Source organism: Rhinoraja longicauda, chromosome 14 (genome assembly GCF_053455715.1).
Source record: "Rhinoraja longicauda isolate Sanriku21f chromosome 14, sRhiLon1.1, whole genome shotgun sequence".
NCBI classification, from domain to species: Eukaryota; Metazoa; Chordata; class Chondrichthyes; order Rajiformes; family Arhynchobatidae; genus Rhinoraja; species Rhinoraja longicauda.
This window is the reverse complement of record NC_135966.1, coordinates 6,216,522-6,239,858: the sequence shown is the minus strand read 5'-3', so window position 1 is coordinate 6,239,858 and position 23,337 is coordinate 6,216,522. Positions and strand designations below refer to the sequence as shown.

Sequence of the window (23,337 nt, the reverse complement as noted above, 5' to 3'; positions counted from 1 at the left end):
AACTACAGTCAAAGTAATTTGGCATTCGCTTTCATTTATCTGAGCTAATAGGGCAGAGAGTATTGCTTTGCCTCATTAAAGATAGTAATACCAACAGATGGAAAATTACTGCTAAACGCTCACATTATCATGACCATGGAACAGACTAGTCAATGTGATGTTGATATTTTATTGTCACTGTATCTAGGTACAGTGAAATTCCTTGTTTTTGCCTACAAAGTACACAACAGGTTCGCCCTATTCTCACGTCTAATATTCCCTCCATCCATGTCATAAGGAATAGTAGAATTAGGCCATTCGGCCCATCAATTCTACTCCGCCATTCAATCATGGCTGATCTATCTCTCCCTCCTCACCCCATTCTCTTGCCTTCTCCCCATACCCTCTGACACCCGTACTAATCAAGAATCTATCTATCTCTGCCTTAAAAATATCCACTGACTTGGTCTCCGCAACCTTCTGTGGCAAAGAATTCCACAGATTCACCACCCTGTGACTAAAGACATTGCTCCTCATCTCCTTCCTAAAAGAACGTCCTTTAATTCTGAGGCTATGACCTCTAGTCCTAGACTCTCCCACCAGTGGAAACATTCAGCTTGCTTACTTGTGTACACTTTCCTATCTAACTCGAGCAATAAGCATCCTCTACTTGGTAAACCAGCATCTGCAGTTGCTTGTTTCTACATTTTGTCCTGCCTCTCCTCTCTTCCAGTTTTCTTTCCCCTCCCCCCTTACTATCAGCTTGAAGAAGGGTCTGAGGTGATGTGATACAGTAGGATTTCAGATAAAAATTCAACGTTACGTGCTATCGTTTTAGATTTTAGATTTAGAGATACAGCGCAGAAACAGGCCCTTCGGCCCACCAGGTCCGTGCCGCCCAGCGATCCCCGCACACTAACACTATCCTACTCCCACTAGGGACAATTTTTTAAAACATTGGCCCAGCCAATTAACCTACAAACCTGCACGTCTTTGGAGTGTGGGAGGAAACCGAAGATCTCGGAGAAAACCCACGCAGGTCACAGGGAGAACGTACAAACTCCGTACAGACGGCGCCCGTAGTCAGGATCGAACCTGAGTCTCCGGCGCTGCATTCGCTGTAAGGCAGCAACTCTACCGCTGCGCCACCGTGCCGCCCATGCTTCGATTCAATAGGATGTTTTTCTAAGGTTTGGACTTACCCAGGTTTTGGTTTCGATAGCAAGATGTGCCAGGATTGTGAAGAGGGACAGTGTGTTCATTGGTGTTCCAAATGTGAAGATATCAATATCCGAGCCTTGATAGGTCTTGAAAAATAAGATAAAAGTGGTTTGGAGTAAAGGTGAAGCATGAAACTGTTCAAGGATAACTCTGAATAGGAATGCCATCAATACTTACAAAGTATGGAACGAAAAAGCAGACAAGACTTTGATAAAAAGCATCCAACATCGTGATCCAGAAACCCCAGTGATTGTAAGCCTGCAACAGACATGAAGAAATTCTGGTTGGTTTCTGTTTGGTGTCAATTAAAGACCAAAGCATTTATCTTGTCTGATGCTGACATTTTCAGTTCAATGATTCAATGATACTTTATTGTCACATGTACTAGGTACGGTGAAATTGTGTTTTTGCATTCAGCCCGGTAAAATCATACAGCAGACCTCATCTAAGTCAAGTCAAGTCAAGTTAATTTTATTTGTATAGCACATTTAAAAACAACCCACGTTGACCAAAGTGCTGTACATCAGTTCAGGTACTAAGAAACGAACATACAATGGCACACAAACACAACAGCACATACATAAACAATTCACAGCGCCCCCTCAGAGAGCCTCAAACGCAAGGGAATAGAAATAGGTTTTGAGCCTGGACTTAAAGGAGTTGATGGAGGGGGCAGTTCTGATGGGGAGAGGGATGCTGTTCCACAGTCTAGGAGCTGCAACCGCAAAAGCGCGGTCACCCCTGAGCTTAAGCCTAGACCGCGGGATAGTGAGTAGCCCCAAGTCGGCCGATCTGAGGGACCTGGAGATAGAGTGGTGGGTTAGAGATTTTTGATATAGGGGGGAGGGGCAAGCCCGTGTAGGGCTTTGTATGTGAATAGGAGGAGCTTGAAGTTGATTCTGTACCGTACAGGGAGCCAGTGGAGAGAGGCCAGAATCGGAGTGATGTGGTCCCTTTTACGGTTACCAGTCAGGAGTCTCGCTGCGGCGATTTGGACCAATTGCAGGCGGGACAGGGATGATTGGCTGATCCCAGTGTATAGGGAGTACACAGGAAGTACTCAGACAGTCGCCACATTTCTGGCACTGACAAAGTTACAAAAAGTTCATCGAACAGTCTTTTCTCACTTTTATCCATTCATACCCAACCCACCGTATCTTTACATACCTCATTAGCCAAGGACATAGATAATATGGATTCAAGGAACTGCAAATGCTAGTTGACAAAAAAGACACAACGTGCCATCTCTGGGGAACATGGATATGGACATTTTGTGTTGGGCAGATTGTCGGGGGGGGGGGGGGGGGGAGAGGGGGGAGGGGAGAGGGGGGGAGGGGAGAGGGGGGGGGAAGAAAGCTGGAAGAGAGGAGAGGCAGCACAAAATATAGAAACAAGGAACTGCATATCCTTGTTTAACAAGGGAAGACACAAAATGCTGGAGTAACTCAGCAGGTCAGGCAGCATCCCTCGAATACATGGATATGTGGCATTTTGGGTCAGGACCCTTCTTCGAACAATATCATTTCTGAAAAATTATTTTCTGCACCCTGGTATCTTTCTCTATTCATGCTCCCGCTCATAGTTGTGTTTGGTCTGATAATATTCATCTACAGTATTTATTTCACAAAATGCTGGAGTAACTCAGCAGGTCAGGCAGCATCTCAGGAGAGAAGGAATGAGTGACGTTTCGGGTCGAGACCCTTCTTCAGACTGATGTCAGGTGGGCGGGTCCCTGAGTCTCCTGAGATTTTGTGAAATAAATACCTTCGATTTGTACCAGCACCTGCAGTTATTTTCTTACACTTCGTCTACAGTATAATATTTTCAACTCAATGATTCAATGATACTTTAATTTCACATGTACCTAGGGACAGTGACATTGTGTTTTTGCAAACAACACAGTAAAATCATACAGTATACCTCACCTAGGCAGTACACAAAGAGCTGACAATAATGACATTAAACTGAGATATAGACTTCCAGTTCCCATGTTGTATCCTGGCCAATATTTCTCTGTTAATTAAAGTTCTTTTTAAGGAGCCTTTTCTGCCAAGAGAAACAGGACCTGTACTACTAAGTATTGCAAACTTAGAGATACAGCACGGAAACAGGCCCTTCGGCCAACCGAGTCCGTACCAACCAGCAATCCCCCATACACTAGCACTATCCTACACACTGTGGACAATTTGCAATCTTTACCAAAGCCAATTAACCTACAAACCTGTACATCTTTGGAGTGTGGGAGGAAACTGAAGATCTCAGAGAAAACCCACGCAGGTAATGGGGAGAACATACAAACTCCGTACAGACAGCACCTGTGGTCAGGGTCAAACCCGGGTCTCTGGCGCTTTAAGGCGGCAACTCCACCGCTGTGCCACCGTAAGCCGCCTCAGATGAAAAGCAAAAAAATACCAGATCCACAGGCGTGTTCACGCGACTATATACAAGATAACGTTGCAAGTAGTTATTCACCCCCGATCGCTGACAGCTTCTGTACAGTTCAGGAAACTCTAACAGCATCTCTGCAGACACGTCCTTATCCAGTATCCCACATGCTAATGGAGGAAGGGAGGTGAAGAGGAGGTTGAAGAAAATCATCAGCCAATAGTCAATCATCGAGGATCCACTAAACCCGCAATAGAATTGGTACCAGAAGAGTAGATTCACGTAGGCCTATGAAGAAGAAATGATAAAATGGTTCAGAATAACGACATCACATCATGCTCAGCAGGACTACCACATTTACAAACCATCCTGGAAACAAGGAACCGCAGATGCTGGTTTGCACAAAAAAAGATACAAAGTGCTGGAGTAACTCAGCCAGTCAAGCAGCATCTCTGGAGAACATGGACAGGTGATGTTTCAGGTCGGGACACACTTCAGCCAGTCTGACCTGAAAAGTTCCCTGCCAATGTTCTCTAGAGATGTTGCCTGACCCGCTGAGTTACTCCAGTACTTTGTGTCCTTTCTTTTGGCAAACAATCGTCCTTGGTGAGCAACTGTACCTCATTGGAGACCATCAGACCAACTTTAATCGGACTTTATCTTGCGCTAAACGTTATTTCCTTTATCATGTGTGTAATCATGTATAGTCTTAGCATGCAACAAAAACTTTTCAGTGTACGTGATAATAAACTAAGCTAAAGCAAGATAGTAAGCTTGATCAAAAGCAAAACACAAGAGTTGGAAGAACTTAGCAGGTCAGGCAGCATCTGTGAATGGAATAACCAAGAATGGAATAAACACCTCCAGATTCCGGGACAGTTTCTTCCCAGCTGTTATCAGGCACCTGAACCACCCTACCACAACCAGAGAGCAGTGCTGAACTACTATCTACCTTGTTGGTGACCCTCGGACTATCCTTGATTGGACTTTACTGGCTTCACCTTGCACTAAACGTTATTCCCTTATCACCTACCTATACACTGTAAATGGCTCGATTGAAATCATGTGTTGTCTTTCTGCTGACTGGACCGTACGCAACAAAATCTTTTCACTGTACCTCGGCACACGTGACAATAAACTACGCTGAAACTGAAACTAAACTAAAAGCGACGTTTTGGGCCAGGTCCCTTGTTCAGACTGAATCACGATGATCAGACCGTTCAGGATCTTGATCAAAATATTGAGGAATACGTAATGGCAGATGCTGCTTCACCAAATAATTCACAAAGCCTGAATAACACCGTGGATCAGGCCGCAACTCTGGAGAACACAACACATGTTCCCCCTCACCTGCCTCAAAACCCCCTCACCTGCACCAAATAAACTAAACAACGGATGCCCCCCAGTGGCCAACAGCAAGGTTACAGCTGCTTAACAATGGGCTGTCTGAGCTCATGGCTGTTCTCTGTTAGACCTTGCCTCTGGCACTCCCCACACCATTGACCAGTGTTCGCTGACAGCAAATGGCCCAAGCTAGTCCTTTCAGCAAGAGACAGCAAAGGCAGCAGACAGAGTCAGATGGCATGGAAACAGGCCCCTCGGCCCAACATCTTTACATTAGTCTTTACTACAGATATACAGCACAGAAACAGGCCCTTCAGCCCACCGAGTTCACGCCGACCAGAAATCACCCTGTACATTTCCTACACATTAGGGACAATTTTACAACTTACGAAAGCCAATTAACCGACAAACCTGTACCCTAGTTCTATGTTATCCCACTTTCCCATCCTACACACTAGGGGCAATTCACAGACGGCAGTTAACCTACAAAGCTAGACGTCTTTGGAGTGTGGGAGGAAACCGGAGCTCCCAGAGAACACCCATGTGGTCACAGGGAGAACGTGCAAACTCCGTACAGACAGCACCCGTAGTCATGATGGAACCAGGGCCTCTGGTGCTGTGAGGCAGCAGCTCTACCCCAGCCCTACTGTGCCGCCCTGATTGTTCTTGCCAATCAAGATGCCCCATCTATGCTGGTCCCACCTGCCCATGTTTGGCCCATATCCCGCTAAACCTTTCCTGTCCATGCACCCAAGCAGATACGGGAATCTTGAGCAAAAACAAACTGCTGGAGGAACTCAGCAGCACTGAGAGAAAGGTACAGACATGGTGGGCCCATGGCCTGATCCTCTGTTGCACTGTTCGATGTTCTAAAGATCAAGTGTCTAATTCCACTTGCCATCTGCCTTGCATCATGGTCCACCTTTTGGTAGTCACAGACTCATAGTCATACATCGTGGAAACAAGCCCTTCAGCCCAACTTGCCCACATCGACCAACATGTCCCATCTCCACTAGTCCACACCTGCCTGCCTTTGGCCCATATTCCTCCAAACCTGTCCTATCCATGTACCCATTTGTTTCATAAACGTTGCAATGGTCCAAACTCCCCTTTGGAGTTTATTCATAACCGAAAATAGAACTTGGCTTACAATTGCATTTTCAAAAGACTTTGACCCTACTACGAGAGCCCAAATGGAACAAGAAACCCCAAAAATCCAGCTCAATAACCTATAGAGTTTAACAATATAAGGAGAGAGTCTATGTGATTTAGGAATGATTATGATAAACCTGCAAATGTCTAGCTAAAAGTCAAATTTGTCCACTTACCACATTCTTGTAGAAGTAGTAAATGATCATATTAGCCAGGCGGATGTGGCACCAATGGCCATGAACCAACAACAGCTTTTTGAGGTATTTAAAGTGAGAGATCGCAAAATCACTGGCCATCACAGCCTAGAAACACAGAATATTATAGAAGTGAAAACTAGACATTTATTAAACACTGCATAGATCATACAACGCAGAACAACACTGTCCCACCAGTCTAGTTGCTACTGTTCCATGTTCCACCGACAAGACCCCTCCCTTACTTTAGAATGCCTCTCTATTCCTGTAGGAAGCAGATGAGGAGGAATTTATTTTGTCAGAGGGTGGTGAATCTGTGGAATTCTTTGCCACAGAAGGCTGTGGAGGCCAAATCAATGAATATTTTTAGATTCTTGATTAGTACGGGCGTCAGAAGTTATGGGGAGAAGGCAGGAGAATGGGGTTAGGAGGGAGAGATAGATCGGCCATGATTGAATGGCGGAATAGACTTGATGGGCCAAAATAGCCTAATTCTGCTCCTATCGCTTATGAACTCATGACATTCCTTCCATGGACATCAAAAATATACGCCAACTGTACTTTTGTGCAAATCCATTCCACTGTTTGTACCACCTCTGGTAGAACTCAGAATTCGCCAAATTCCCCGTGCTCTCGATATGGCCTCCTCTACACTGGTGGAACCAAACGTAGACTTAGTTTAGAGATACAGCGTGGAAGCAGGCCCTTCGGCCCATCAACTCCATGCCAACCAACAATCACCCCGTACACCAGCAATATCCTACACATTATAGATAAGTTGCAGAAACCAATTAACCTTCAAACCTGCACGTCCTTGGAGTGTGGGAGGAAACCTGAGCACCCAGAGAAAACCCACGCGGTCACGGGGAGAACGTACAGACTCCAACCATACAGCATCCGCAGTCGGGATCGAACCCAAGTCATTAGCGTTATTGGGCAGCAATTCTGCCACTGCATCACTAACAGTCCCACCTTAGCCAAATTGCCCGCTTCAATGAACACTTATGCTCTTCCCACCAGGGCCAACTGGAGCTTCTAGTTGCTAGCCACATCAACTCCCCTTCCCATTCCCATACCAATCTTTCTATCCTTGGCCTTCTCCATTGCCATAGTGAGGACACATGCAAAGTTGAAAAACAACACCTCATAGTCCGCTTGCGTAGCTTACAAGCCAAGGGCATGAACATTGAGTTTTCAATTCATTAACACGTTATTTGCTTGGAGGATATAAAAGCAATCCTGCAAACTCAGCTATTGGGGCCAAAAGTACATAATCAGGCTGGCACAGTGGCACAGAGGTAAGCTGGTGCCTCACAGCACCAAAGACCTGGTGTCAATCCTGACTACAGGTGTCTGTGCAGAGTTTGTACGTTCTGCCTGTGACCGCGTGGGTTTTCCCCGGGTGCTCCGGTTTCCTCCCATATTCCAAAGATGTGGAGGTTTGCAGGTTGATTGGCTTGTGCAAATTGCCCCGAGTGTGTACGATGCGAAAGTGGTCTGACATAGAAGTAGTGTACACGTGATCGACGGTTGGGTGAGTCAAAGTTCCTGTTTCCTTGCTGTATCTCAAAACTAACCGCTCAGCAATCAGGAACAGCTTCATCCCCAGGGCCATAGCTGCTATGAACCGGTCCTGCTGAGCCGGATGGTCACAATGCATAGATCAACTTGCACTTTATCCTGCCTAAAACTATTACAATTGTTTCGTTGGGTTGCTGTTGTCTAAACTAATTAAATTATTGCATCGTATGCGAGGCACATTCCCAATCTCGTTGTACCCCTGGGTACAATGACAATAAAGATATATTGTATTGTATTGTATTGTATTGTATTGTATTGTTTTGCAAAAGCTGTCTTTTGCTTAGGACACATAAACGTTGGTCTACATGATAGAATTTTGCAACCAGATCTTCTTTTAACTTTAAAGGACACATATTAGGTCAAGACTCAACCCATTTTGTTAAACTGAAGTTTATCCTGCCTGATCCTCTGTTCCTGATGGTCATAAACACACATTTCTAGCATCATTTTTGGAAATATTCTTTGCATAATCCAGTGATCAGAATTCAACTTTCTCGATACTATGCACAGTATTCCAAGAATTATTCAATGAAAGCTGAACATGAATATACACATATTTTGTACCATATAATGCCAGTGGAGAAAGAATGCTCTAAACCAACTATATTGCCAGCATGATTCATTATCTTACTGTTAAATGTCAAGTACCTGCATCCCTTCTTGTCCTGTAATACCAATGCCCACATTCGCAGCTTGGATCATGCTGACATCATTGGACCCATCACCTAGGATATAAAGTAAAACGTTTTAACACTTCTTTCCATGGATAGTCAGTCACCAATTGATCTTTAGCGGGCTATTGCATCGCGTCTTATTGGAATATAAGCGAAGTCTGTTTGACAAATGGCAGAAGTGTGAAAGAACTGAGATAAGAAATAAAACATAGAACAGTGTAGCAGATCCAGAGACAGCTTCCTCACAGCTGTCATCAGGCAACTGAGCTAATCTATCAGCAACCGGAGAGTAGTCCTGAGCTACCATCTACTTCATCGGAGACCCTCAGACTATCTTTAATCGGATTTTACAGGGCGTTATCTTGCACTAAACATTATACCCCTTTATTACATGTCTCGACACTGTGGACGGCTCGATTGTAATCATGTATCATCTTTCCGCTGACTGGTTAGCACGCAACAAAAGCTTTTCACTGTACCTCGGTACACGTGACAATAAACTGAACTAGACACAGGAACGGGCCCTTCAGCCCACAACGTTTGTGCCGAACATGATGCCAAGGGACCAGCAAACCTATGAAAGCAATCCGATGAGTCTCATTGGATTAAGCACCATAGTTCCAACATCTCTCACCCACAGAGTGGCTTGAGATCATTTTAAAAAATCCGCTCAAAGCCCCAGTCTAGGGAGAGTAGAAAACCTGGGCAAGTGGTGCAGGGATAAAAATGCTGCCTCACAGCGCCAGAGATCCAGGTTCCATCCTGACTACGGGTGCTGCCTGTACGGAGTTTGTAAACTCTCCCTGTGACTGCCTAGGTCTCCTCTGGGTGCTCCGGTTTCTTCCCACATCCCAAAGACCTGCAGGTTTGTAGATTAACTGGCTTCTATAAATTGCCCCAAAATGTGAAGGATGCGAAAATGGGATAACACAGAAGTAGTGAGAATGGGTGTTCGATGGTTGGCGTGGACCTGATGGGCCAAAGGGCCTGCTTCCACGCTGTCTCACTGTAACTCTAAACTCAGCTCCAACCCCTGAAGACATCAAAGCAAGTTCTTGGGCATCATGGTGCTCCAGAAATATCACCACCATTTTGTGCATCTTTCATATCATTTTATATTCCTCACAGTTGGAAACCAATCCAGTTGCGTTTTTAATATTTGTAGAGAATGTGTGCAGATTTCGCAAGGAGACAACTTGTATTAAATGTAGGGGACTCTGAAAAAGACCAAAACCTCCTGTCTTCTAACTCAATCGTACGCTTAAGCAACTTTATCTACCTCAAATACTCTACCCAAGAATAAGTTTGAGATGAAAACAGAGAACGTATGTAGGTATGTAGGTTAATTTAACTGGGTAAATGTAAAAAATTGTCCCTAGTGTGTGTAGGATAGTGTTAATGTGCGGGGATCGCTGGGCGGCGCGGACTTGGTGGGCCGAAAAGGCCTGTTTCCGCGCTGTATATATATGATATGATATGATATGATATATGATATGAACGTTGCACATGTTCTGCAGTTTAGGCAACACCGTGTTGTAGAGGCACGGTGGCGCAGCGGTAGAGTTGCTGCCTTACAGCGTTTACAGCGCCAGAGACCCGGGTTCGATCCCGACTATGGGTGCTGTCTGAAGAAGTTTGTAAGTTCTCCCCGTGATCTTTGGTTTCCTCTCGCGCTCCAAAAACGTGCAGGTTTGTAGGTTAATTGGCTTGGTGTAAATGTAAATTGTCCCTAGTGTGTGTAGGATAGTGTTAGTGTGCGGGGATCGCTGGTCGGCGCGGACCCGGTGGGCTGAAGGACCCGTTTCCTCGCTGTATCTCTAAACTAAACAAATAAACAAACCTGGGAAAAGAGAACCAGAGTTAGCATTTCAGCTCGATTACTTTCCATCAGAATTAATGAAAGATTACCAACCCAAATATGTTGATTCTGCTTGTATCATCACAGATGCTGCCTGACCCACTGAGTGTTTCTGGAAAACTCTGCTTTTATTCCTGATATCTGCAGCTGTGATTTTTCTTTTGCTTTTATATAATGCTTGTAATGCATAGAAAGGCTAGGATAGGGTATCTTAAACTAGAGCGCACAGGCTGAAGGTGAGAGATTAAAAGGGGATTTCAGGGGCAGTTTTTTTCCAATAATTATCTTGGCAACATGGTAACTGTCTGGATTAATTGGACAGCGCCCCCTGCGGGTAGAGCTGCTCTCCTCACAGCGCCAGAGGCCCAGGTTCAATCCTGACCTCGGGTGCGGTCTGTGTGGAGTTTGCACGTTCTTTTTGTGGCTGTGTGGGTTTCTTCCAGGCTCTCCGGTTTCCTCCCACATCCCAGCAACGTGCGGGTTTGTAGGTTAATTGGTCTCTGTAAATTGCCCCGAGTGTGTCGGGAGTGGGATAACACAGAACCATTGAGCACGGGTGACCGACGGTCGGTGTGGATGCTGAGGGCCGAAAGGCCTGTTCCCTTACCCAATCTTCCAATTCAGTTTGGAACAAGCTATCAATTGAAGGGGACAGGAGCACATTTATTACACCATTTAAAAGGCATTTGGACAGTTGCTCAGAAAGGATTGGCACAGAAGGATACCAGCTCATTGAAGGCAAATAAGATAGGCAAAAAGAGGCATTAAAGTCGGCATAGTTTAAAGAAGATGTACGGGACTCAGAGCAGTGTGTGGGACTCAGAGCAGTGTGTGGGACTCAGAGCAGTGTGTGGCTGGAACATGCAACTGGTGAGGGTGGTGGTGGTGGAAGCCAACACCTTAGTGGTGTTTCAGAGGCTCTTAGATGGTCATATGGATGTGCAGAGTATGGATCACATGCAGGCAGATGAGTGGATTTGCTTGGCATCATAGTGGGCACTGTGGGCTGAAGGGTCCATTTCTGCACTGTTTCATGTTCCATGGTCAGATGGGCCAAAGGGCCTGTTCCTGTGCTGTACTTTTCTATGTTCTATGTTGTGTGGTAAGATGGGCTGAGAGGGCCTGTCTCGGTGCTGTACAACTCAATGATTCAGTTTTCTTGTTTAGTACAGGTGTCAGTGGTTATGGGGAGAAGGCAGAAGGGAGAGATAGATCAGCCATGATTTTAAATGGCAGAGTAGACTTGATGGGCCAAATGGCCTAATTCTACTCCTATTCCTTTTGACCTTAAGGCAGTACATCTCAAATAATAGCAGTGAGAAATATTTATCCACGTATTTGAAGAATGATGGAGAAAAGGTTTGTACCTATTGCCAAGGTCATGGCCTCCAGACGATCTCGGACTAACTCCACCACCATGCTTTTCTGCCGTGGAGTAGAACGACAACACACCACAGATTGACAACGTTTTGCCACCTCCAGAAACTTCTTCTGCAGGTTCCCCTGGAAGATCACACTCAAGGTCTTTCCATCAATGATCAAACCAAAACTGGGCTTCAACGGCCTTGAAGACGTGGGTGCAAAACTGGCAGTCAGTTTGGATGTAGTGCAATCTATTCCATTATACTTTCCCACATCATCCAAGATGCAATCTAGCAACGCTTCACATGTGTCCTGTTAAATAACAACAGTTTAAGAAATAATTACCAACTAGAAAATAGAACATTTATTTTTCATGAGCTATTGCCCGAGATCTTTTCAATGGCCCGCTGTTCCTGTAATTAATACTGTCTAAGGCAAAGGAGGATGTTTGGACAGTAAATGTTTCTACATTTAGTATAAACCCACTGACTCGCACAGCTATCTGGACTACACTTCTTCCCACCCGGTCCCCTGCAAATAGTCTATCCCCTACTCCCAATTCCTCCCAATGCCGGGATGAGGTGTTTCACACTAGGGCTTCCGAGATGTCCTCGTTCTTCAGAAAACGGGGCTTCCCCTCCTCCATTATAGATGAGGCTCTCACTAGGATCTCTTCTACATCCCGCAGTTCCACTCTTGCTCCCCCTCCTCCCACTCGCAACAAGGACAGAATCCCCCTCGTTCTCACCTTCCACCCCACCAGCCAGCGGATCCAACACATCATCCGCCAACATTTCCTTCACCTACAACGGGACCCCATCCCCTCCCCTCTCTGCGTTCCGCAGAGACCGTTCCCTCCGTAACTCCCTGGTCCACTCGTCCCTTCCTACCCAAACCACCCCAACCCCGGGCACTTTCCCCTGCAACCGCACGAGATGCAACACCTGTCCCTTTACCTCCCCTCTCAACTCTATCCAAGGACCCAAACAGTCTTTCCAGGTGAGACAAAGGTTCACCTGCACCTCCTCCAACCTCATCTATTGCATCGGCTGCTCTAGATGCCAACTTATTTACATCGGCGAAACCAAGCGCAGGCTCGGCGATCGCTTCGCTGAACACCTGCGCTCGGTCCGCATTAACCAAACTGATCTCCCGGTGGCCGAGCACTTCAACTCCCCCTCCCATTCCCAGTCTGACCTTTCTGTCATGGGCCTCCTCCAGTGCCATAGTGAGGCCCACCGGAAATTGGAGGAACAGCACCTCATATTTCGCCCGGGCAGTTTGCAGCCCAGTGGTATGAACATCGACTTCTCCAACTTTAGATAGTTCCTCTGTCCCTCCCTTCCCCTCCTTCCCAGATCTCCCTCTATCTTCCTGTCTCCACCTATATCCTTCCTTTGTCCCGCCCACCTGACATCAGTCTGAAGAAGGGTCTCGACCCGAAACGTCACCCATTCCTTCTCTCCTGAGATGCTGCCTGACCTGCTGAGTTACTCCAGCATTTTGTGAATAAAATGAGGATGTTGCCAGGACTCGAGGGCCTGAGCTATAGAGAGTTGAGCAGGCTAGGACTCTTATTCCTTGGAGCACAAGAGGATGAGGGGTGATCTTATAAAGGTGGATAAAATCATAAGGGGATTTCATAGGGTAAATGCTGGCTTCTACAATCAAGAACCAGAGGACCCATATTTAAGGTGAGGGGGGAAAGGTTTTAATGGGAGCCCGAGGGGCATTTTTAAAAATAATGCAAAGGGTGGTGGGTGTATGGAACTAGCTTCCAGGGGAGGTTGGTGTGGCAGGGACTATCATAACATTTAAAAGACATTCGGACAGGTACATGAGGATTTTTATGTCTGTGGAGAAATGGTGGGAGAGTGGGACTGGTAGGATTGCTGTACAAGGAGCTGACACAGACTTCATATGACAAAAGATAACACAGTGCAGAAACAGGCCCCACGGCCCACCGAGTCTGCTCTGACCAGCGATCACCCTGTACATTAGCACTATCCTACACACCAGGGACAATTTAAAATGTTACCAATTAACCTACAAACCTACACATCTTTGGAATGTGGGAGAAAACCGGAGAACCTGGAGAAACCCATGTGGTCACAAGGAGAACGTACAAACTCCGTACAGACAGCACCCGTAGTCAGTATCGAACCCGGGTCTCTGGCGCTGTGAGGCAGCAACTCTACCGCTGCGCAACCCTGCCGCCCTAATGTTATCATATTTACTGACATTTGTACAAAAATGCTTTTTTGATAAATGGCAAACTTGCTCCATTAATCTCAGTAGTTTAAAACAGCACAATTAAAAATGAAAATTGGCAAATGTGAATAAAATTCCAATGCAAATTTCTTTAAAAAGAACATGTGGGTGAATTGGCCTGTGGAAATTGCCTATAATGTGTCAGGAGTAGATGGTGGGATAACTTAGAACTCGTTGATGGTCAGCGTGATGATAATTGATGGTCAGCGTGATGATAATTGATGGTCAGCGTGATGATAATTGATGGTCAGCGTGGGCCCGGTAAGTCGAAGGGCCTGTATCCACACTACGTCTCTCAATTAATTCAATCGATCAATAAAATGCCGATTACACATGCCAGCTATACTGAAGAGTCCCGATCCAAAATGTCATCTGTCTATTCCCTTCACAGATGCTGCCTGACACAGAGTTCCTCCAGCATTTTGTGTTCTGCTCAAGATTCCAGCATCTTACAGGTGCTGTCTGTACGGAGTTTGTACGTTCCCCCCGTGACCTGCGTGGGGGTTTTCTCCGAGATCTTCGGTTTCCTCCCACACTCCAAAGACGTGGACGTATAGGTTTGTAGGTTAATTGGCTTTGGTATAAATGTAAGTTGTCCCTAGTGTTAGGATAGTGTAAGTGTGCAGGAATCGCTGGTGGGCGCGGTCTCGGTGGGCCAAAGGGCCTGTTTCCGCGCTGTATCTCCAAACATCTACATTTTACTGTGTTTCCATGCTTTAGATTAAAAGCGTCCTCATCAAATTGCCACAAAAATCCATTACCACATTCAATTCAACTCCTACAAGCAAATGTAGAGGCTGTGAGGAACATTTAAAATTTGAGCAGCAAAGTATGTTCCGCCTCTGGTTTGACATTTACCAAAAAACTGCGAGCCACAAATTAATCTGCGATAGAGCGCAGAAAGGAAAGGTTACAAAATGCCAAACACTCGTTTGCAAATGTCAACAATTGTTAGGTTAGAATTGCATTTGTTTTTAATAGATCGACTGGTTGCCAATTACACATGGCGGGTAATCTGCCACTGCATGTTTATTTTAAGGAGAAAGATTTTAATGGAGCCCAAGATTGGGAATGTTGTCATTTGATATACATTCCTAAATTATGTAAGAGCACACATATTTTTTTTTCATGACAGGTGGAATTGGAAAGAACATTTGCCTGAGAAAAAGGGAAAGGGTTTGTGGGTTTCACTGGTAATGAAGATGACATTTGACTGCTCGCCCCCTCACATCCCACACTCACGTTCCCAGCAGTATATTAGGTCTGAATTATGCCTCAACGTGACAATTCAAAGAGTGTGACTGCATTAACCTTGCTGCCTGCAATGCATTGAAGCCACCAAGTTAAAAACCTGAAACAACCTTGCTTCATCGAGAGGTGAAAGAGTCTCCACACTTTCACATGTTTTCCGCGCCATTTATCCAATTTAATTACCATTCAGTACATAGAATATAGAACAGTGGAGCACAGGAACAGACACCTCAGCCCACTAGGTCTGTGTTGAACATGATGCCTTGTTCAATCAATTTTACTTTAGTTCAGAGATACAGTGCGGAAACAGGCCCACCGGGTCCACACCGACCGGCGATCCCCGCACACTAGCACTATCCTACACCCACCAGGGACAATTTACAGAATTACACTAAGCCAATTAACCTACAAACCTGTACGTCTTCGGAGTTTGAGAGGAAACCGGAAATCCCAGAGAAAAACCAAGCAGTCACGGGGAGAACGTACAAACTCCACACAGACAGCACCCGTAGTCAGGATCGAACCTGGATCTCTGCCACCGTAAAGCTGCAACTCTACTGCTGCAGCCCTACAATGTATGATCTCCCTACGTTTGTCTTCAATTCCCAGGGTGCCAATGTTGCGATAATGCGATTATTCCTGCACTCGAAGGGCCGAATGTCGTCCTCCTGCACCTATTGTCTATTGTCACTCACCGGGTGTTCACTATTTAGAGTGAAGATCACGTCGTTTGGATGCAGAAGCTTACACGCATATGCAATATAGACGGCCGTTTCTTGTTTATCCCCCGTTAGAACCCAGGTCAATATGCCAGCTTCCCGAAAGGCTGCAATTGTGCTTGGAACGCCATCCTGGAGACAGTCTTCCACCGCCGTCGCACCTTTTGTTACAAAAATAAATAAATCAAATTATTTTAAAACGTTTTCTTCCACTTGTAACTATAATTAGATTTACTTTGGTTTCGAGATACAGCATGGAAACAGGCCCTTCGACCCACTGCATCCACACTGACCTGCGATCCTACACACACACAAGGGACAGATTTACAATTTTACCAAGCCAATTAGCCTACAAATCTGTACGTCTTTGGAGTTAATGGCTAATTTTTAACATTAACAGTATTACATTCCTTTTCTTGCAACTAAGGGTCTCCATTGCGTAGAATAGAAGGAAGAACTGGAACTCAGCACATTACCCAGGTGGCACAGCGGTAGAGTTACTGCCTTCCAACACTTGCAGCAGCAGAGACCTGGGTTCGATCCTGACTACGGGTACCGTCTGTACGGAGTTTGTATGTTCTCCCCGTGACCGCCTGGGTTTTCTCCGAGATTTTCAGTTTCCTCCCACACTCCAAAGATGTACAGGTTTGTAGGTTAATTGGCTTGGCGTTTGTGTAAATTGTCCCTAGTGTCCGTAGGATAGTGTTAATGTGCAGGGATCGCTGGTCCATGCGGCACGATGGGCCTGTTTCTGTGCTGTATCTCTAAACTAAACTAAATTATATTACATCACCACAAGCCTCATGCTGTGAAGTGAATTGTCTGTGGAGACTTTGCTCTGTAACAGTATCAAGGACTCTCGGACAATCTTTAATCAAACATTATCTTGCATTAAACGTTATTCCTTTTACACTGTATCTGTACACAGTGGGCGGCTCAATTGTAATCATGTATTGTCTCTCCGCTGACTGGTTAGCATCCAACAAAAAGCTTTTCACTGTACCTCGGTTCACATGACAATAAACACAACTAAACTACAAGCTTTGACCGATCATATGCTTTGAACTGAAACAGAAGGGGAAAAAAATCAATAGACTCAAAATGCTAGAGTAACTCAGCATCCCTGGAGAAAATGCATCGGGTCTCCACAGATGCTGCCTGACCTGCTGAGTTACTCCAACACTTTGTGTCCATCTTTGGTACAAACTAGCACCTGTATTTCCCTTTTATTATATTTAAGAAAATAAATTGGTTGTGCTATCAAGAGAATTGGAAGCTTTGACACTTTTTGCCCCACAAAGTTTGACAGGAGTGTGTTGGCAAGCAGATTTCAGGTGTAATTTAACACAAATAAAATCTTGAAAATTAGCAAGGCAAGTAAATACAAAGAAGACACAAGGAACTGCCGACGCTGATTTACAAAAGTGCAACTCAGTGGGTCAGGCAGCATCTCCGGAGAACCGATAGGTGATGTTTTGGGTCGGGACCCTTCTTTTTTAGTTGAGTTTAGTTTATTGTCACGTGTACCGAGGTACAGTGAAAAGCTTTTGTCGCGTGCTAACCAGTCAGTGGAAAGACTATACATGATTACAACCGATCACAGTGTACAGTTACATGATAAAGGGAATAATGTGAATAACAACAAAAAAATTGAAATAAAGGAATTGCAATTCTAAAACAACATTCAAGCCCTGCAGAATTCCAGAAACATTGAAATATGTCACCGTTGAGTCGAGTGTTTAATTGTCATATGTACTGACAGCGGAACAATGAAATACACAGGTGCAGCAGCATAATGGGCCTGTAAACACAACAAGCTGCAGTCCACCAGTGCAATGAGGATTCACAAACAACAATAAAATAAGTGAGAGGTTCATTCACTTTTGGCGGCCAGAATACTGGAGAAAATGCTCCTAGTATTTTACAAATAATGCCAAATGATGTTTTGGCCCCATGTGGGAGGACAAGTGGGACGTGGTTGAAGTGATCATCGTGAAGAAGCATCACTGATAATAATACAACAGTCACTCAGAACGGCACAGAGATTACAGTCGAGATGCTGGGGAAGGATTTGAAAAATAGGCTCTAATAGATTCAATTTCAAGGCTGTTGAGTTCATGGGCAAATCACAGACAGAAGCGACTATTTCCCAGGTCAGATTTCACAAACTATTATTTTCAGGTGAAACTGTTCCCATCGAGGCATTAGCCTGGACACGTTGGTACACTTTAATAACTCTAACATGATTGCTGTTTTCCAAGATGGTGATACTAACACATTAGAGATGCACACCATGATACACACAAAATGCTGAGAAACTCAACGGGACAGGCAGCATCTCTGGATAGAAGAAATGGGTGAAGCTTCGGGTCGAGACCCTTCTACTGAGGATGCTGCCTGCCCAGAGATGCTGCCGGTCCCAATGAGTTACTCCAGCATTTTGTATCTACTTCGATTTAAACCAGCATCTGCAGTTCCTTCCTACACCATAAGACATTGGAGCAGAATTAGTCCATTTGATTTAGATTTAGAGATACAGCGCAGAAACAGGCCATTCGGCCCACCGGGTCCGCACCGCCCAGCGATCCCCGCACACTAACACTATCCTACACCCACTAGGGACAATTTTTTATATATTTTTTTTAACATTTGCCCAGCCAATTAACCTACATACCTGTACGTCTTTGGAGTGTGGGAGGAAACCGAAGATCTCGGAGAAAACCCACGCAGGTCACGGGGAGAACGTACAAACTCCGTACAGACGGCGCCCGTGGTCAGGATCGAACCTGAGTCTCCGGCGCTGCATTCGCTGTAAGGCAGCAACTCTACCGCTGCGCCACCATGCCAATCAAGTTTGCACTGCAATTCGATCATGACCAATCATTCATTCCCTCTCAACCCCATTGTCCTGTCTTCTCCCCGTAACCTTTGATGCCCTTTAATGCCTTGGGCGGTGGTGCAGCGGTTGAGTTGCCGCCTTACATCGCCAGAGAACACTGTTGCATCCCAACAACGAGTGCTGTCTGTACTGAGTTTGTACGTTCTCCCTTTGAATGTGAGGCTTAGGAAGTTCGGCATGTTCCCAACAACTCTCACCAATGTCTACAGATGCGCCATAGAAAGCATTTTATCAGGATGCATCACAACACGGGTTTGGGAACAGCTCCGTCCAAGACTACAAGAAATTGCAGAGAATTGTGGACGCAGCCCAGACCATCACACAAACCAACCTCACATCCATTGACTCCATCTACATTTCACGCTGCCTCGGCAAGGCCAGCAGCACAATCAAGGACGAGTCGCACCCTGGCCACTCCCTCTTCTTCCCTCTCTCATCGGGCAAAAGATACAGAAGTGTGAAAACGCACACCTCCAGATTCGGGGACAATTTCTTCCCAGCTGTTATCAGGCGACTGAACCATCCCATCACCAACTAGAGAGCGGTCCTGAGCTACCATCTACCTCATTGGAGACCCTCGGTCTATTGTTGATCAGACTTTACTGGACTTGATCTTGCAGTAAACAAAATTCACTTTATCCTGTATCTGCACAATGTGGACAGCTCGATTGTAATTATCTATAATATTTCCGTTGATTGCACAGCCTGCAACAAAAAAAAAAAGCTTTTGACGGTACCTCAGTGCACGTGACAAGTTGAGCTTATAGGACTTGGTATTACAATCCCTACTGTAATCAGCACCTTCTTAATCTCTTGAGTGGGGGTAGGGGTAAAGACTTCATTGGGGTCATCAGGTGGGCACCCTCCTTCCTTGGTGTTTCGTTGATAGGCCCACGACACCTCCAGAGGGCTCAACAGCGATACCTGGCGCCCAGGTGCGCCCCCCTCCGTTTTGACCCCTGTTGCTGGTCATTTTGCAGCCCAAAATGGAGTCTTTCCTCTTCAGCAACAGCCAGTTGCTGCTTCGCTAGGCAGCCTCTGGCAGCGACCTGACGGCCTGTCCTCGGACTCCCATTCCCTTCAGGAGTCTGGTTGTTGACAATGGCTATAATAAACTATTCTAAACCAAAAAACCAGTATCAGTATTTACCCCAATATTAAATCATAGAAATTACCCAACAGCTTTAAATTTGTTTCCAGTCGTAGTGCTGTTTCCATCATCAATGGTTCCCTCTGCTCAATACTTGTCTCCGCCTCGTGCCGTAAACGGGCCCATTTTTCATATTCACCATCGGTCAAGACCTAAACAAAAATAAGAATGACAACAAAAGCAGAACCAGAGTATAAACATCAAACCAAACTCACGTTTAAATTACTATTTCTTTTGACAGAAGTTAGTTTAGTTTAGTTTAGTTTTAGAGCTATAGCGGGGAAACAGGCCCTTGGGTCCACCAAGTCCGCACCAACCAGCAGCCCCCACACGCCAACACCGTCCGACACACACCGGGGACAGTTTATATTTATACCTAGTCGATTAACCTACAAACCCGCACGTCTTTGGAGTGTGGGAGGAAACCGAAGATCTCGGAGAAAACCCATGCAAGTCGCGGTGAGAACGTACAAACTCCGTACAGACAAGCACCCGTAGTCGGGATCGAACCTGGGTCTCTGGCGCCGTGAGACAGCAATTCTACCGCTGTGCCACAATGCCGCCAAGAGCATTAATGGAGATTGCAGTCAATATATCAAGGGATTCGTTTAGTTTAGTGTAGTTTAGAGATACAGCGTGGAAACAGGCCCCTTGGCCCACTGAGTTCACCCCAGCTGGCAATCACCCATGCACAAGTTCTATCCTACACACGAGCACCAAAGACTACATACTAGAAACCTAGATCACCCGTTCACACTAGTTCTGTGTTATCCAATTTCACATCCATTCCCTATACACTAGAGGCAATTTACAGAGGCCAATTAACCTACAAAGCAGGGGGAACATACAAACCCCGTACAGACAGCACTCGTAGTCAGTATCGAACCCGGGTCACTGGTGCTGTGAGGCAGTAACTCTACCAGTTGTACCAGTGTGCTGCCACCAAATTGAAAATTACTTTGGAAACTAAAACTATTTTCTATTCATAAAGAGGTTAGTTTCTTTATTTAAAACTAACATTTCAAACCATGTACCAATGGTGCCCAGAGGATCCAGTTGAAGATTTCAAACTTTTTTGAAGACCCAAAAACAGCAGGTGGCGCAGCGGTAGAGTTGCTGCCTTACAGCGCCAGAGACCCGGGTTCGATCTTGACTACGGGTGCTGTCTGTACGGAGTTTGTATGTTCTTCCCGTGACTTGCACGAGTTTTCTCCGGGGTCTATGGTTTCCTCCCACACTCCAAAGTCGTGCGGGTTTGTAGGTTAATTGGCTGGGTACAAATGTAAATTGTCCCTCTTGCGTGTCGGATAGTGTTAGTGTGTGGGGATCGCTGGTCGGCGTGGACTCGGTTGGCTGGGGGCCTGTTTCTGTGCTGTATCTCCAAACTAAACTACAATAAACACAATTAGTGGAAGCAGTCACCTGCATCGAGGGGGTTGCAAGAATAGGATCGTAACAACTGTGGGAGCTCGCCAGGAATGCATGTGAGAAAAACTCTTTCCGTGACAAAGTTAACTTGGCAGTACAATTAGTTTTGTGAGTCAGGTCTGCTTTTGGCACAGTGTTCCCAAAAACAGGGTGAAGGATCGTGGAAATCCATGTTGCAATGTATGGAATTTGCCAACTATTAAATATTTTGTAACAGTTAAGCCAAAAACAGGGAATTATAGGTTATAATAGAAAAGAATTGAATGGAAGCCCTATCCTTTATCTCCAACGATAAGGTACAGAAGCTCGAAAGCACGCACCACCAGACTCAGGAACAGCTTCTTCCCCTCTGCTATCAGGCATCTGAACGGTCCTTCCATAAGCTAGGGTACTGTCCAATTCACCTCTACCCCATTGCGGACTGTACTTGGTCTCTGGAACTGGTGAGCCTCAATGCTAAGAACTATATTCTGCACTCTGTATCTTCCCCTTTGCTCCACTTACTGTACTTGAGTTTGGGTAGATTGTTCCTATGTGTGGTAATATCTGATCAGATTGGATAGCATGCAAAACAAAGATTGCAGACTCTACCTTGGTACACGTGACAATAATAAACCTTAGCCTATATTATTGTTCTCAACTATTCTATTTACAATAGACAATAGGTGCAGGAGTAGGCCATTCGGCCCTTCGAGCCAGCACCACCATTCAATGTGATCATGGCTGATCATTCTCAATCAGTACCCCGTTCCTGCCTTCTCCCCATACCCCCTGACTCCGCTATCCTTAAGAGCTCTATCTAGTTCTCTCTTGAATGCATTCAGAGAATTGGCTTCCACTGCCTTCTGAGGCAGAGAATTCCACAGATTTACAACTCTCTGAATGAAAAAGCTTTTCCTCATCTCCGTTCTAAATGGCCTACCCTTTATTCTTAAACTGTGGCCCCTGGTTCTGGACTCCCCCAACATTGGGAACATGTTTCCTGCCTCTAACGTGTCCAACCCCTTAATAATCTTATATGTTTCGATAAGATCTCCTCTCATCCTTCTAAATTCCAGTGTATACATTTAAAATTCTTAAGAGATTCTGCCAGTCCCCTGCAGCTTCTTGTGTGCTTAGTTATAAAATTCAATGGTTTCATGGCAGCTAATTGGCACATGTACCGAGGTACAGTGAAATTAATTTTTGGAAACAGTTCAGTACAAGTATCAGTAAACGTAAGCACATGGATACATCTTTGAAAATCCTCTCAGATACAGTACAAATGTCTAACCGTGTACAGGTTTGTATGTTCATTGGCGGCATAATTTAGTTTAGTTTAGAGATACAGCACGGAAACAGGCCCTTCAGCCCACCGAGTCCACGCCAACTTGCACAGTTACACTATCCTACACACACAATGGAGAATTTACACATACATCAAGCCAATTAACCTGCAAACCTGCACGTCTTTGGAGTGTGGGAGGAAACTGAAGATCTCAGAGAAAACCCACGCAGCCACGGGGAGAATGTACCAACTCCGTACAGACAACACCCGTAATCAAGATCGAATTCGGATCTCTGGCGCTGTAAGCGCTGTAAGGAGGCAATTCTACTGACGCGCCACCATGCCGCCAATTATAATTGTAAATTGTCCCCAGTGTGTGTAGGATAGTGTAATTATGCGGGGAATTGCTGGTTGGCACAGACTCAGTGGGCCGAAGGGCCTGTTTCCACGCTGTATCTCTAAACTAAACTAAACCAAGCAGTACACCGAGACAATATACAAGAGTCGCCAGGTTTGGCGCCATATTCTAGACCCGGTTGTTGCACAAAATTGTACTTTCGTAAAGCAACTCAGAACATGTTTCTATATTAGAGTTAACATAG

The 23,337-nt window shown here is 45.4% G+C and overlaps 1 protein-coding gene across 1 annotated transcript in view; it reads right to left on the bottom strand.

The window, feature by feature from the left end:
• Positions 1-23,337, bottom strand: part of LOC144599805 (phospholipid-transporting ATPase VB-like) — a 67,655-nt gene that overhangs the window by 5,303 nt on the left and 39,015 nt on the right. Inside the window, exons 13-20 of the mRNA XM_078411046.1 lie at positions 20,066-20,192; positions 15,968-16,152; positions 11,756-12,062; positions 8,505-8,581; positions 6,258-6,383; positions 3,673-3,873; positions 1,378-1,458; positions 1,182-1,286 (exon numbers count right to left, since the gene is read on the bottom strand). Of these exons, the coding sequence (XP_078267172.1) occupies positions 1,182-1,286; positions 1,378-1,458; positions 3,673-3,873; positions 6,258-6,383; positions 8,505-8,581; positions 11,756-12,062; positions 15,968-16,152; positions 20,066-20,192 (1,209 nt within the window). The remainder of the gene's footprint in view (positions 1-1,181; positions 1,287-1,377; positions 1,459-3,672; positions 3,874-6,257; positions 6,384-8,504; positions 8,582-11,755; positions 12,063-15,967; positions 16,153-20,065; positions 20,193-23,337) is intronic.